Source organism: Bidens hawaiensis, unplaced genomic scaffold (genome assembly GCF_021521415.1).
Source record: "Bidens hawaiensis isolate Kalapana, Puna unplaced genomic scaffold, B.hawaiensis_p1.1 tig00031792_1, whole genome shotgun sequence".
NCBI lineage: Eukaryota > Viridiplantae > Streptophyta > Magnoliopsida > Asterales > Asteraceae > Bidens > Bidens hawaiensis.
In genome coordinates this window covers 149654-166570 of record NW_027495376.1, presented here as the reverse complement: position 1 = coordinate 166570, position 16917 = coordinate 149654, and the positions used below count along the sequence as shown (strand labels likewise).

General features: G+C 33.3%; 1 protein-coding gene and 2 pseudogenes across 2 annotated transcripts; all 3 read right to left on the bottom strand.

Moving 5' to 3' along the window:
• Positions 1–1503: 1503 nt before the first annotated feature.
• On the bottom strand, positions 1504–8501 carry LOC143582580 (early nodulin-like protein 15; annotated as a pseudogene).
• Positions 8502–10089: 1588 nt separating this feature from the next.
• LOC143582578 (stellacyanin pseudogene) lies at positions 10090–11494 on the bottom strand (annotated as a pseudogene). The gene is made up of 2 exons (XR_013143994.1): positions 11297–11494; positions 10090–10496 (listed from the first exon to the last, which is right to left on the bottom strand). The product of XR_013143994.1 is annotated as a stellacyanin pseudogene (transcript).
• Positions 11495–13100: 1606 nt separating this feature from the next.
• LOC143582577 (28 kDa ribonucleoprotein, chloroplastic-like) lies at positions 13101–16508 on the bottom strand. Its single transcript, XM_077065105.1, has 4 exons — positions 16110–16508; positions 14975–15073; positions 14361–14648; positions 13101–13410 (listed from the first exon to the last, which is right to left on the bottom strand). Exons 1-4 carry the CDS (start codon positions 16506–16508, stop codon positions 13264–13266), a joined length of 933 nt encoding a protein of 310 aa, XP_076921220.1. The 3' UTR covers positions 13101–13263.
• Positions 16509–16917: the final 409 nt, after the last annotated feature.

Below are 16917 nucleotides of genomic sequence, written 5' to 3'. Positions count from 1 at the left end.
TTTACTTTCTTCAACTTATCAACTTATGATCTCTTTAGATGTTTAAAGACTTTGCCTCTTTCACTTCACACACTTAACCCTAGAACTTGTAGAAAGATATATTACTAATACAAAAGTATACATGAGATCAATACTTTTAACTAGGAAGTTAGTAGGTTACCATGACAATATTGGATAACATACAATTAAAAAAAACGATAAGGTAAACATACAACAATGTTATGTATCATATGTTATGTATCATTGGATGACAAGCATATAGTAAATAAATCAATGTTCAAAAACACTATCGTATCATTCTTGTTCGGGCCTCGCTGCTCTCACCGCTAAAAACGGGTCGTAAACCGTAAAAGCATCCCCTCCTCACATAATATTTTTTGGGATTTTTTCAGCCGCCTCTCCTCAAGTCCTCATTCTCTTTCATAGGTAAGCCTAAAAGTAAAAACTAAGAGTATAAGTGAGCCGAGCCTAAGTTTGACTAGGCTAGAGCTGGAGCTTGTTTTCTAAAATTTAAGCTCGGCCTTGAATCGTTCATTATTTTTTAAATAATTTATATAAAATTAATTGTTTTTATATATTTTTATTCATAATTTATATATATAACACAATTATAATACAATACATATTATTTACTTATTTTTCATTATAATTATATATGTAATAAATATTATTATAAAATAAGTTATTTGATATTATATAAATATTAGCATCGGCTAAGCTCTCCGGCTCAATAAGTAAAACTCAAGCTTGTTTATTAAGTACACTCATTGTATGGTTCGAGGCGCCGATATAGAGTCGCTCACGAACTGACTCGGCTTGTTTACACCGACCCGACATGAAAAAATAACAATAATAAATAAACGGGTGTGTGGGAACGCTCTAGTAAGCCGGTAAACGATTTGGAAGTCAAGTTTGAGTGTGGATCACGTCCAAAATTAAATTTTGGAAAGCGATAACTTGGTCACAAGTCGGCAGTCGGTTCTAATAGAAACAAAACTAATATATTTATTTACCAACTACAATATTTAATGGTTTTCATTCAATCAAGAGTATCAACTTAACCGACAAGGTTTATATGAAACTATAAAAACTATAACTAGTGTTGTAAATGTACCGAGTGTTCGGTGAACTGTATAACAGGAAGTTCGTTTATGTTCGTTCATTTAATAAATGAACGAACATGCATAAGAAAACACGAACAAAGATTGTGTCCGCTCAATTGTATTTGTAAACATTTGATAAAATGAATAGAGATTATTATCGATCAATACCAGTTAACAGGGATAACCTAATAATAGTAATAATAATAATATTTAACAATTGTGTTTAAAAATCTCTGCGGGAATATAAAGGAACACATCAGCTTCCTACCAACCAAATAACTAACAATAACGACCATGACACAACAAAGCCGTAACCGTCACAGAATCAACGCAACCGTATCCGCCGTCGTAACCGCCAAGCTCCGCCACCTCCACCACCGCCACCTCCTCCACCGCCACTTCAATAGTTCGACGCAAACTTTCTAACTGCACCACCACTTCCACCGCCACCACCACCACAAGCCAACTTCCTACCTCCGACACCACTTCCACTCGCTCCTTTAATTCGAGCCGTGGATTTGGATCGCAATCTCGACGTGTTAGGACTGCCACCGGCGGGCGGGATGATTGACATCGTGCTCAGGGGACTCTGAACATCTACGCCGGTCTGGACGAAGATCTACAAAATATCATCCATCAGGCGGCTTTGTGGCTGTTTCTTAATCCGGATGTCGAGTAAATAGAAGGTAACTTCCGTTAATTTAGGTTAATTAATCGGTTGTCGGTTCATTCGTTGGTAATAGTCGTCTTGTTATTATTGGAAGTTCGAACTTTTAATAACAGGTAGGTTTAATTTTTATCAATCAATCGATCGCCTAGCCTTGTCGGTCGCGACTAGTTCTTGTTCCATTGTCTCTTTTATTTTCCTTTTGTTTTTTTTATAAGACCCTCTAGACTTTTTAACCAGGTGTATCCACACTACAATGCCGTGTGGGTGTGCTTCTTGTCAGCTATGGACTTGTGAGGAAAAAATGTTGAAGTGGAGATGGAATGGGATGCATGAAGTGTTGGACTTTTAGGCTAATTCTCGAATAAGTTTGACTCGTTAGATCATTTTTTCTAGCCGATCAAAAGTAGCTCACGAGTGGCTCGACTCATTTGCAGCCATAAGAATTGCCATCTATTATCTCTTTCTTATGGCTACTACCAGTGTTTATTGAGTGATCCCAATATCTAAAGGTTGTTAACATGGCCCAACCAAATGGAAATATTAGAAAAGGGGGGGGGGGGGGGGGAGCCCCCCTTGGTTCGATAGAATGGGTTGCTTGAAGTGAAGAACAATGGTGTTATTTATAGGGAAAATTCTCAAAATGATTCAAAACAAGAGAGAGAAAAATAAAAAGAAAAGATCCTAATTATGTCAACATTTCCAAAACAACCCAATAAATATGTAATGAGGCGACGAGTTGAAAAAATAAACGACGAGATTTTTTTAACCAATCAAAAGGTGACATGTGTAAAAGTTCTGACACAACAGACGAGATTTTTAAAAATCTCGTCTGGTCCGACCATATTTTTAACTTAATTAACTTTTTAAAAAACCGTCTCTCCAGACGGTTTTTTTATGTTTCTCGTCTAGTCCGTTCATATTAATTTTTTCTTGAGATTTGAGCTTTTTTAATTTCGTCTTGGTAGACGCATTTTGATTGAATTTCGTCTTCCAAGTTCATATTCCAAATTTTCTTATCTGGTGGTTATAAAAGTTTAAATATCGTCTAGACCGATAGGATTTTTCGTATTCCGTATTGACCGACAATGTCTTTTATTATTCCTTCTAATCCGACGGTATTTTTAATTATGTTTTAGGTAGACCCCACTTTCCTAAATTAAACTATCAACTTCTTCAAGTATTGATTCATCTTCATCTTCATGTTCTTCCTTTTTATCTTCTAAGTTCTTCAAGTATTTATCTAGTTAGCTTTCAATTAGGTTTTATGGAATTTGATAATATTGTAGGGTACGGTATTGAACAATGTATTAATCTCCAAACGTTGAGATTATGTTACCTCCGTAGTACGATCCCAAAAACTCAGGACCCAAATCCGCAACCTCGACTCGATATCCTCTCTTATACTTCATTTCACTAAAGTGTAGTTATGAGATTGATGGATCGGAGTTATAGATATAAGAAGATATAGATAGGAGAATAAAAGAGGATTTGAACTTACAAAATAAGAAACTTTGGAATATGAACTTGGAAGACGAAATTCAATCAAAATGCGTCTACCAAGACGAAATTAAAAAAGCTCAAATTTCAAGAAAAAATTAATATGAACGGACCAGACGAGAAACATAAAAAAACCGTCTGGAGAGACGGTTTTTTAAAAAGTTTATTAAGTTAAAAATATGTTCGGACCAGACGAGATTTTTAAAAATCTCGTCTGTTGTGTCAGACTCTTTACACATGTCACCTTTAGATTGGTTAAAAAATCTCGTCGTTTATTTTCCCAACTCGTCGCCTCAGCACATATTTATTGAGTTGTTTTGAAAATGTTGACATAATTAAAATTTTTTTATTTTTCTTTCTCTTGTTTTGAATCATTTTGGAAATTTTCCCTTATTTATATGGGTTGATGATTTGTCTCCTAATAGCAAATCATCGATTGTATTTAATTCATTGATCCACTTAATATTATCTAGTTCAGTCCTAAGGGCTTTTAGCCTCGCTTCCTTTACCCGCTCGACAACCAAGTGACGGGTCTTAAGCACCACTCGGTTAGCCATATTCCCGACCTGTAAAACGTGATCTATAGTAATAGCTTAAAACAGCAAGGTCATAGCCAAGTTATTCTATCTTGCATCTTACGATGTTCAAACTTATGTTATTTAAAATGGCAAAATATTATATTATGCAAACAAGAAACTTTCAAGGCAAACAATTCAATAATGAATAATCCCAATGATAAAATACACTCCAAATACATATAAAACCCTTCTAACATAAAGAATGATAGGAGACCAACAATAGCACTGCCTCAATCCTGACTTTTAAACTTAACTAACAACCATCTCAACCTTTTATCTGCGCAGCTTGTTTCTCGTTTGCCTTATGTATCGATGTAAACAGTACTTTTTAATGAAATATATTAAACTCAAACATCATTGCAACCAGGCAGAAAACAAAAGCGGCAGGCGGTGAGATTGCTAATGATGAACTGTCCACCATCGGAGTTACTAGCTCCGCTTCCACTAACTGTGGGAGGAGGCAGGGTGGTTCCCAAAGGCGTGGTGGTGGGAGAATCAGCTTGTATGGATGATGGCATTGGAGCGGCGGAGGAGCTTCCGTCACTCGTAACATCAATTTTTAGCTTCAAGCCGGCCACCACCAAAATTGTACGGCGCGTATAGCGTGTTTGACTCACACAAAAGTGATTGGTGTGACAATAAACACCAATGACAAAATCATACGATCCGTATGATCATTTTTTATCCTAACTAACTGTATGATACGACAGTTGTCCTAATATATAGAAATGGAGGTGGTGTGTTGGTAGCAACACAATTTATTTATTTTTCCTTGAGTTACTTTTTTTAAAGCCAAATATATTAAAAATAAATAGTAACCACTTACATGAGACAAGTAGCTCGAAAAAAGGAAAGACTGTAAACTATACAAATTTTATAAAGGGAAATTGATGAAACTGGACCGACACCACTTCTCCAAAAGCATTTTGCTTCTTTGTTTGATGCATAGAAAACACGCGGATTTGATTTAAAACATCATCTTGGACATTGAGAAAAGGAAGTGTTATTATATCATTCCTTAAGTTAGTTAAAAGACACAACAAATGTCAATATCACATTTAATCCTAATATATAATATCAAAGCTAAAAAAACAAATTAGAAAGTTTTTACATAATTTTTATTATATGTTATGTATGTGAAAGTCACGAAAATATATACGTGGTCCATCAAAACTACCAAAATGAACATGCCATATTTATTTATTGTAACCAACCAAGTGTGACTAACCATAGTCGATCACAATTTCAACCAATTACACATGATACTTTTAGACATGATATTTTCGCCTTATCGCCTAAACTACCATATCACAAAAACGACTACTCATGGGGTGAAAATCATGCATGATGGTGGCTCATTAGTTAAAAGTTACGTCTGATGGTGACTCAACGGGTGAAATTAAACTATAGATCACCATCGGGTGTAATGGAAACGAAGATCGGACAATACAAGTTTATATCTTTTTGACAATGTACCATAAGTTAAAATTGAAAATATATAAATGCTTACCAAGACTATCTCCTACTTTAATTTGATTGGGTTGGATTCATTTACTATGCTTGTGTACGAATTCATATCTGATCTTTAATGGTTTGGGTGGTTAATAAGCTTTGATGTGTATTAAAAAACCATACAATTTAATTTGAAAGTTCAATAGTCTTTTTCTCAGCTATATAATTATGAATCTTAATAAAATAAATATATTTTTAATTTTTCTCGGGGCAAGCCTTACTCAAGATTCATACTAGTGCCAACCTTGGGTATTGGGAGAAAAAGGTGCTTCACGATATCATCTTTACGACGTGCTGGTGTATATTGAAGATGAAGAACGAAACTATCTATGATAACAAGTCGTCAAACCTAAATAAGACTTTGTAAGACATAAGGTTATTAGGAAATCTTTGGATTAAAAATCGATCTTCATTTAAAAGTTTGTCTTGGTTAGATTGGATCAAGTTTTCGTTGTAAGTTATTTCCATTGTTTTCTGTGTTATCTAGATTCTTAATTACAGGTGGTTTTTAATGAAATTTGTCGTTCCAAATCAGTAAGAGAAATAAGGAGACCGACACAAAAGTAGTTGATCCACAAACAAACCAATTAAATTAACGCATGTGTAAACGCCTGGAAATGATACGCACATGTTAATATATAGCCGATGTTTTACGTGTGCATTGTTCGATTGATTTTTTATAAGCTCGTTGTACTTTAATTTTAGTGTAGGCTGAAAACTAGTCTCGCCAGCTCATTTTGCTTATATTGATGTTTTGTGATTGGTTAGTTTTATATGTTTCTTATTTAAGTTGTTAAATGTCAGATGCATTATCTTGTCATAGAGTTATTTGCGAATCAAAAAAAAAGTAAGATAATATATCACGTAAGGGCATTCAGATTCCTTTCACTATTTTCTACCCTTCGTTGATCCTGGTGGATCAAACAATCAAACGAACACAGGATATTGAGGTGACAATTTTCATATAATCAAACGAATATACAAAGAAAAAGACTTCTTGACACACATAAAACAATAATCTGGGCCCCTATTTATAGATCTACTAAACTTGCTTTCTAAGACGAGCACTAAACTTTCTATTCAAGACAAAACATTTCGTAATTCAGTTAACTAAAATAAAGCATAATTAAATAAACTCTCAACTTTATTGATAATTCAATATTAATCATTCATTCACCCCATTAATCTTGAATTGTTCCTCTTTTTTACTTTTATTCCTTTTTTTCAACTGACCATAACATATTTGTTTCACTGATTCTTCAAACTTAGCATTTGTTCTTTCTGTACTTAACTTTGAAGTCACACTGCTATTTTCTTTCTCAACTCGATTATTCTCATAAATTCGTTCTTGACAAATACTTTCACGAACTCCAAACAAATCATTTGGGATCGTTCCAAACCGAATTTCCCTCACTTTCATAATTTGTTTCACATCATAACTTTCACTCTTTTCATCTTCAAAGTTGTTAGAATTACAACATACCTAAAGCTTGATGTTGTACATCCTATTCAGATTTCTCTGAACCTGCATCAACAATCTCTCTTTTTAATCATATAGCCTCAATATCTCATTAGCTATTTCAACCTTACATCCTTCTTTATCCAATTAACACAAGCTGAGAAGATTAGTCTTCAACTTAGGCATATAGAAAACATTACAAAACGTTTTCTTTTCACCAATCTTACTTGCCACAGTTACATTACTATTACCTTTGATTTCGATCTCTTATCCATCACTAAACTTCACTTGACCCGAAACTCGTTCATCCAAGCTAGTAAAAAACTCTTTCTTTCTTGACATATTATGACTTGCACCATTGTCTAAGTACCACATTCCTTTATTCTTTTCAACATTTTCAAACACACCATGGACAATCATTTCTTTATTCAAACTTACTTTCTTTATTGAACAAACTGTCATGTGTCAAATTCATTTCTTCTTTCCCTTTGATTGGCTCTTTACATTCGTTCGAGTAGTGCCCAATCTTATCACAATTGTAGCACTTCTCATGTTCACTATTCCATCTTGGATTCCCGCTTCCTCGTCCGTTGTATATCAAACTTTTCAAAATCATGTTTATTTTTATCTTACTTAAAAACGCTTATCTTATTACATCTCTTGTTTTTATGCACTCATAACAATTTGATGGATAATGAATAGTAGCTGTTGTAGCAACTTTTTATAATTTAGGTTAGAGAAGTGAAATGATGGAAATGATAGAGTATATGTGTTTTTAGAAAATTAGCAATCTTTTAACTATAAGAAAGAGCTTGATGGATGAGTTGTGAATGCTCTAAAATAAAATGACAAAATTAATACATGCCAAAGATGTAAGTATTTGAAAGGGAAAAATATCATGAAATTAATAAACTTTTGAGGCAAGCAATTCAATAGCCACAATGATAAAATACACACTCCAAATACATAAAAACACAACATTTTATTTTACATAAAAACATTGAGCAGTTGAGCACTGTCTTAATCAAGATTCAACACAATGCAACGAAAATAGAACACAGCAGCTGCAAACGAAGAGCTCGGTATATAATATGACCGATTGTCTACGAGCTTTCCAACAGAATATTACTAGTTCCAGCACCGACATATACTCCTAACTTCATGCCAGCATAACAATATTGTGTTACACCACATATAAAAAAATGATACCCGGTGGTGTTTAAAGTTATGATGGTAAAGCCGGAGTTATAAGATGCAAGGGGATTGTCCGCGGAACAAGCCTGGTAGTCGGCTGGGATAACTTGTTCCACATTTAAGCTCGTATCATAATTAAACACTGGCCAAAACACATAATGAAATTATTATCACCATATATTGACAACCATGCATATAATTTTACATTTTCAACTAACATTATAAATACACATTACATCTATGGGTCACGTTACAAGAGGTAATTAGTTAATTACATATAAGGGGTAATTAAATTAAATTAAAAAATATAAGCACATACCAAGACTATCTCCTACTTTGAAAGTTTTACCATCTGCCCATGAAGCGTAATCGACGCCTGGTGCCCAACCAGAGGAGTCTCCAACTGCGTACATTGTGGCCGAGCTGAACAATACAAGGCTCAATGTTACCATCAAGGCCATGATCACCACAACACAAGAAGATGCCATTTTTTGTGTGATTTATGAGAAACGGATTGAGAGGATTAATATAGGGATATGGATGGTTGGTAGGTAGGTATTGGCGTATTGCTACCTTTATTTGTTTATTTGATTACAATTTGTTTCTATATTATAATCTATCCATGGCTTTACGTTATAGCCACGTTATACACGTTATCTGAAAATACTTTGTTATACACGTTATAAAAACGGTTAGGTTATCTGAAATACTTTGTTATACACGTTATAAAAAAAATTGTATTTGAAGTGGAAGTTCTTAATATTATTAGTCTCTCTATCTAGGAGCTAGCATTAATCTCATGTCATTCTCTTTATACTAACAGCTAGAGTGCTTGACCTAGGTGAACTCACTCCCGTCCGCATGTCTTTGTTCTTGGTCGACTGCTTGATTAAGTATCCGCGGGGAATCATAGAAAATCTGCTCGTTAAAGTTAATAAATTTGTTTTCCCCTTAGATTTTGTAGGTGGGGCCACAACTTTGTTAACCACTAATTACATTCATTTATTCATATTTTAATTAAACAAAAGATTAAATAACTTGATTAAACCATTACAAATATTTTTATTGATTTTGACCGCATTTGTTTTATTACTGTCTTCAACAATACGGTTGACTATACCATTTGTTACTGTTATTATGATAACTTTATATAATGATTTCATTTGCTCATGGATTAATCTTCTGGCTTTTAAAATGGATCATGCTGTTTAATTTAATTTGCATAGAATCTCGATGAACATGTGCAAGTGTGCGTGGTTTATGGTTTGACTTAATAAACAAAAAGAATCTTATAACCTCTCATTTTATTTTTTAACATTGAAATTTGAAATACATATATCTTTAACTTAATAAACAAAGAAATGTAAAACCTAGCTATAGAGTACGTTACATAAATAAATACAAGTTTCTATTAAGTCTTTACCACTAAATCTATTTTGTGAACATATAAAAACAACTTCACTACATGTAACTAACTAGGCAATATGCTGTAACGGACTTATACGCTTCTTGTACATCATTAATCAGCTTAATAACGCTACCAAACATAGCTCCTGAGACCCCATGAGTGATCGTTGCCCCTTCTACGCACCGTGAAGCCCCCACGAGCTGTCACGTCACATCACCGTGAAGGGCATGCGCGTTGCCATCATTTTAGTCGATTGACTAACTAGCTAGAAACCAGAATTCAATATATATATATATATATATATATATATCTTATATCCTAATTGAAAGGATCAACACATCTAATTTCTTTTATTGACTAAAAAGTACTAGAAATCTGACACAAAACCAAATTATAACACGTTAAAAGTTCAAACTTACGTTATTTAAAATGACAAAATATTATATTATGCAAACAAGAAACTATCAAAATGAACAATTCAATAATGAATAATCCCAATGATAAATGACACTCCAAATACATATAAAACCCTTCTAATATAAAGAATGATAAGAGAACAATAGCACTGCCTCAATCCTGACTTGTAAACTCAACCAACAACCAACTCAACTTTTTATCTGCGCAACTTGTTGTTCGTTTGTCTTTTATATCGATGTAAACACCCCTTTTTAATGAAACTCAAACATCATTGCAACCAAGCAGAAAACAATGCCTACAAGTGGTGAGATCGCTAACGATGAACTATCCACCACCGGAATGTTGCTAGTTCCGCTTCCGCCAACTGTGGGAGGTGGCAGGGTGGTTCCCAAAGGCGTGGTGGTGGGAGAATCGGCTGGTATGGATGATGGCGTTGGAGCAACGGAAGGGCTTCCGTCGCTAGTGACATCAATCTTTAGCTTCATGCCACCACCACAATGTCCCATTATACCACATATGAAGTAATGAGACCCGGTGGTGTTTAGAGAGATGGTCGTGGGGCCGGAGTTATAGGACGAAATGGAGTTGCCGATGGTGCAAGTGGTGTAGTCGCTTTTGCTCACTAGATCCACCGTGTGGCTACTATCATAATTGAACACTAGCCCAAAAAAGAAAACATGAGACTGCAATATTAGTTTTATGCACATTGTATGATAAGAGAAAAATACTTATACGAGTCACATGACCAGTTATAGTGACATTATACGGATTGTAAATCATATTAGTCGTACTATAACATAATATTACATCATCATCATCGTACTCAGTATATCACACTAATAACAAAGCTATGACGATGAGGTTTGGGGAGGGTAAGATGTAGACAGTCTTACCTCTACCCATTAGGAATAGAGAGGCTGCTTCCGATGAGACCCCGGCTCGATAGTAGTTTTGCATCAAGCCTTGGACATAAGACATATAACACTCAACCATCAGGACACTGACCGATTGGTGTATGTACCCTTGTCTATCGGCTATCTACGCCACCACATGATGCCTGATTAACCTTCTGACATTTTTAACGTTATTTACACGAGATTAATAAAATAACGTCAAAATTAATACAATTTCGCTTTTGCCCACCCGATGGCCCACACATAACATAATATTACATCTAATAGAAAAAACTTAAAAACTTTGTAAATTATTTCATTTTTTTGTTATGTACTTGTGTACATGAAAGTCACCAAAATATACACATTGTCCATCAAAAACACTAACAAAGTTATTTATTAGGTAAAAGTCATGTCTAATATTGGTGACTCAACAGGTGAATAATATTAAACAATGTCTATAGATCACCATAGGATGTAATGGAAACAAAGACTAGACAACATGAGTTATATATCTTTTTAACAATGTACCTTACGGTAAAATCGAAAATAAATAAATGCTTACCAAGACTATCTCCTACTTTGAAAGTTTTATCACTAGCCCATGTATCGTAATCGACACTTAACGCCCAACCAGCCGAGCCTCCAACTTTGTGCACTTTGGCTGAGCCGTATGATACAAGGCACGATATTAACATCAAGCCAATCATAACACCATCATAAGTTGCCATTTTTGGTGATTTGTGTGTGATCAAGTGAGGGGATTTATGGGTTAATATAGGGGAGTTTGGTTTGATTTGATTTAATTGGGTTTGGTTTACTCACTAATCACTATGCTTGTGTTGGAATTCATACCTAACCTTTAATGGATTGAGTGGTTAGCTTTAATGTATATAAAAAAATCATGCAAATTTTACAATTTAATTAAGTCTTTTTCTAAGCTATATAACTATGAATCCTAAGAAATAAATAAAGTATTAATTTTACTTTCAATATTTTTTTGTTGTAAATTTTATAGAGTATCTTAGTTTTTCTGTTAGAACCAACCACATGTGATATGGGTCCATGTCCTTAGTTTGTTATGTACTTATGTTAAAATGTAACTAAAATACATTCTTTATTATATCAAAATGTTCTTTTTATAAGGTTTATTATATTATAATGTAACTACTTTGTGACATTGTTTATTACATGATTAAAGAGATTTCAAAATCTTTTATCATATCATCAAAACAACCAAGAAAAAGGTTTGATTAGTAGTAAATCTATTTTAACTTTTAAGTTTTATAAGAACCAACGATAAGAGGTTTTTGTAAGCGGAATTGATTTGGGCGCAGGGGAATGTTCGATGAAGCTTGCAGATACAAGTTGAAGGTTTAAAATACACGCATGATAACTATTAGAGTAATTACATAGACGATAGACGCTAGTAAGTCAAAATTTCATTTTAGATCCATTTTTTTTTTAAAAAGTATGTATATAGTCTCAACTGACTTTAGAAACACACACACACACATTTTACATTGTTTTTTTAAAATTAATCATCCAAATCGGAATCAAAACCGCCCAAACATTTTATTTATATGAATGTGCCTATTGAGGCATTAGTGTGTGACATTCCAATATCTTTTGCATGATAACTCCTATGACTTTTGCATGGTGCATGACAAGTAAGTTGGTTACTTAAGTTATAAGTTACAACAAAAGTTGTACTAGTAGGTATAATGAGTTATCACTTAAAGATATGAAAAGACAACACCATTATTATTTCAAGAATTGAATTTGTAACATGATACAATCCAACATATTAAGTTAACTGTTAAAAACTCACCATCAAATTAGGAGCTAAGTTTTGAAATTTCAACTTATATTCAAACTTAGAATAATAAGCAACCTTTGTTAGTTTCCTACTAAATAAGTTATAATTATGAAATCCCAACCAGATTGACCAAGAAAAACATTAAGGTTGTTCGTGTTACGGTTTTGACGAGTTTTAGGTTAAAACATGAGCTACATAAACTAAATAGTTCACAAATAGAAGTCAAACCAAACCAAACCGTACTACATACAATATTGTTTAGGCTTAATCGGCCTAAATCTTCTTTGACTAAATGTGACATATTAATCGACATGTATTGTTATTTACAGAAAAGATAACTCTTTTAAGTATATAGAAAGTTAAGATTGAAGAAAAATTAAACTATAGTATATATAGTATATATGCAACATTGTCACACTTCATAGGCTTTGCTATACTAGCAGGATTAAGGTTTCGGTTTGAGATTTGACGATTTTGGACTAACTTGTAAACCAATAATGGTCTAAGCACGAATTAAAACGATATCAAAATTTCTTTCTACTTTATACATTTACATGAAGTCAGTTAACGTTAAAACAAACGTACTATTGTCATCGTATCGTTACAACATCATGATTGTATAGACCCATGTTTAGATTCAAAACTTTTACACATTTAATAATTGAAACAAAAATAGAAAAATAAATCAAAAAAACTGGCTATGCTTCTAGTGATTAAGCTTCAACTTCGGTTGTTGTTGCTTGCTCTCCCGTGTCGGTTTCTGATTTGGTTGATTCATCTTTCGATTCGAGGACCTTTTTTGTAAATTGTCTAAGAAATCTTTTACTAGGAGACACACGAATCGCCCTCCCCATGAATACCTACAATACAATATAATCAACGAGTCACGTGTCAAAATGAGCTTATCTGACGGGTTGGGCTATTTAACAACAACTCTCAAAATGGGTCATACCAACCACACCTTTTGTTAGCCCATTTAATGGAAAATCGTTGCAATAAAATTCCAAATTTCGTAGTATATATGCTTTCAAACTGCTAAAAGTATTATATATAATCATTCCAAAGTAGTTAAAATAAATTCAGTTAGTTAATAACATTCTGTTCACTGAACAAGTTAAAAAACTAACAGCGAAGAACTTTATCAGTAAATCATATCAGCTCCGTAATGTTCTGAGTTCAAAGATGTTTAATTTCAGTCAAAGGGTGTTTAGGCAGGAATTGGGTTCCATTTTGCGGGTAACTAGGTTTGTATCAAGCACATGTGTATGTGTGTGAATACACATACATATATACATAGGGGGTGGATCTATGTAGAACGCTATATATTGCAAGAACACGCAGAGCATAATAAACATTCATTTTTCCAATCTTAATATTTTTAAAATAAAGGCAAACAAAAAATATGAACATATTTTGTTTATACATATAAAACCTATAGATATGTAGGAAACGGTTAAAAATTCTGAAAACATATGGACAAATTAACTTAATGGTTCTTTATGTATAAAGCATATGCAAAATTAAAAATATAATAAACCATTAAAAAGGAATGACAATTTAGGTTTGTTCTCGTAATAATTTAGTATTCTATAACGATCCTCACCCTATATATATAAAATTTTAGGACATATATGAAACTACCCTTAAAATAAACAAATCTATTAAGTAAGAAAATGAATTAGAAGGTCAGAAACATTTGAAGACAATCTATGTATCTGCTGATATTAATCAAATTGTCCCAAGAAATAATAAAAATCCAAATCAACCTATTTTAATGTAAACAAGTCAAGAACTTGAGTCTCGAGATTACCTTTCCTTGAAACGCAGAGAGAGCAGCCTCGGCCTCCTGTTTTGTATTAAACGAAACAAAACCATAACCAGCAGACCCTTGTGGATTTTGATTAAAAATAATCTCAGCAGAAACGGCATTGCCATTTTCAGCGTTAAAAAACTCCAAAAGGTCTTTTGATCTTGCTCTAAACGATAAATTTGCAACAAATAAATTGTGTACGGGAGTTGGTTTTAGCTGTGCAGGAGATGACGTCTTAATCTTCTTTGGCTTTGCCCAAGTTAGGTTTAGTGTTCGACCCATAAATTCCTATATCCCACAAGAAAATGAAAAGATTTAAACTTTACAATACTGAAATATTTAAGGTACAATCTATAAGACATTTTGACTTTCATAGTCAAATACTTCATCTTTATGACACAAGAAAGTTAAGCAGTTGACTTATGAAGTCAAATACTTCATCTCATGAAAAATGCAAAACTTTTGTCTTCATGGCAAAGGAATACGACTAATTTGAAATTTGCAGTCAAAGAACTCAAGAAAAGCATAAAGATTGCATCTCGAAAATTATATTATACTTCAAAAACAAAATCAAAAAGTTTATTAAATCTAGCAATGAAATGAAGCATACTCACATGTGATTGAAGATTTGTGAAAGCCGCCAATGCTTCCTCGTGCGAACCCATTGAAACAAACACTAAACCTCGGTTTCTGGTTTTGCTATACATCGAAATCTTCGTGAGAATTAAGAAAACAAATTAGTCAACAAAAGAGGACACTAAAAAGTAAATAGTCATTAGGCTGTCAATTAAAGAAAATACAATACAAACAACTTATTTGGATGGAAAATATTGTAAAATAACACAAGTCTAAATGTATTTTAATGCTAAACTTGCAAAGTCAATTTGGTTATGGAGGCTAAACCATAACCGAATGGTCAATTATCAGTTAACCATATGTCGGTTTTGGTTACTTTTCCAATTTTTGTTTCATTTGTTCCTGAAAATGGTTCGGGGTACGGTGTTCCAAAGTCAATCATGAAGTTTCCAAGCTGAATATATGACAGTTCCAAGTTTGGTTTGGTGTTCCAAGCTATGTTAAAAACAGTTACATTATAAATTTTAAATGTTAAAACTAAAAATGGAGAACATACAAGATTCAGTTCGGTTAACCAAGACACATCAACCATAACCGAATGGCCTGTTAATCAGATTCACTTAACCATAACCGCCGGTATTGGTCGGTTATGGTTAATTTGTATCATTTATAGGGGCGAGCGATAACCGAACCGAACAAAACCGAAAAGATAGTACTTTTTGTACCATCGGTTCACCAGAATTAATCAAACCGTACCATTTATATTTTCAATTATTTATAGCTTCTATATCTCCCTTTCATGTATTTATATTTTATACCACCATTTCATGTATTAATATCTCAATTTCATGTACTTATGCATCTATTATATGTATTTCTAAGTAAAAATTCTAGCCCAAATTTGATTTTGGAAATTAACTGAATCAAACCAAAAACCAAAAATTTAGCCGAATAAACCAAACCGATTAACCGAATCTAACTGGACGGTGCACACCCTGAACACATTTATTAGCTGAATTTAGCCAAACACCCAATATGAAATTATGCAAGAAAACTCAACATTTAGCTGCAATTAACTCACCAAACTGTATATTTTAACAAATTAAGTAAAACCCAGATGAGTATAACAATAACCAAGCAAAACCCATATACCAAATTATCAAAACAACGAACCTCAATATCCACAACAGTTCCGTACGTTTCAAACAAAGGACGAATATCATCAGCAGTACACGTCCACGGAACGTTCTGAGCCAGCAATCTGGTTCTAGAACCTTCATCTTCTTCTTCTAATTCATCTAATTCTTGTTGGTCTGATTGTTGTTGTGTTGGGTTGTTGTGAGTAGTAGTTTGAGTGGATTCAATGGCGGATGAGTGTGTTTGGAAGATGAGGAAATTGGGTTTATTATTATTATTATTATTATTATTATTATTATTATTATTATGGGGTTTGATTGAGAGAGAGAAATTAGATTGAAGGGGTAATGGATTAGGTTTTATTATTATGGGTTTATAGTGATTGGTAAAGATTGAAGATGAAGGAAGACATACGAAACGAAGTAATAACGCCATTGATGAGTTTGAGTGTGAGCTTCAAGAGGAAATGGATAAGGGGTTTCTTTGATATTTTGATATTTTCCGCCAAAACTTACGATAGTAGCGGGAAATTCAGACTTTGGTAATATCATTACAAGTTTATGTGTGTTCATTGTTTAGTTTGAAAGCATTCAAACCGATCATTGGTTTAATTTCACGGTTGATTTTTTTTTCTTTAACTTTTAGCCTACCGATTTCAAGTTTCAACGAGGTGGTTTCAGTTTTCGACGACAAAAAGGTTACTTACAGTTTGGATCACAGCTTAATTTAAAAACCATCAAAACCATATCGCAAACACCCATACGTAAAATGTTGTTTTTTTAACTGAAAAAAAACTATAATAATATGATAATCAAATTAAAGATAATAAAATTCTCGTTTTTAT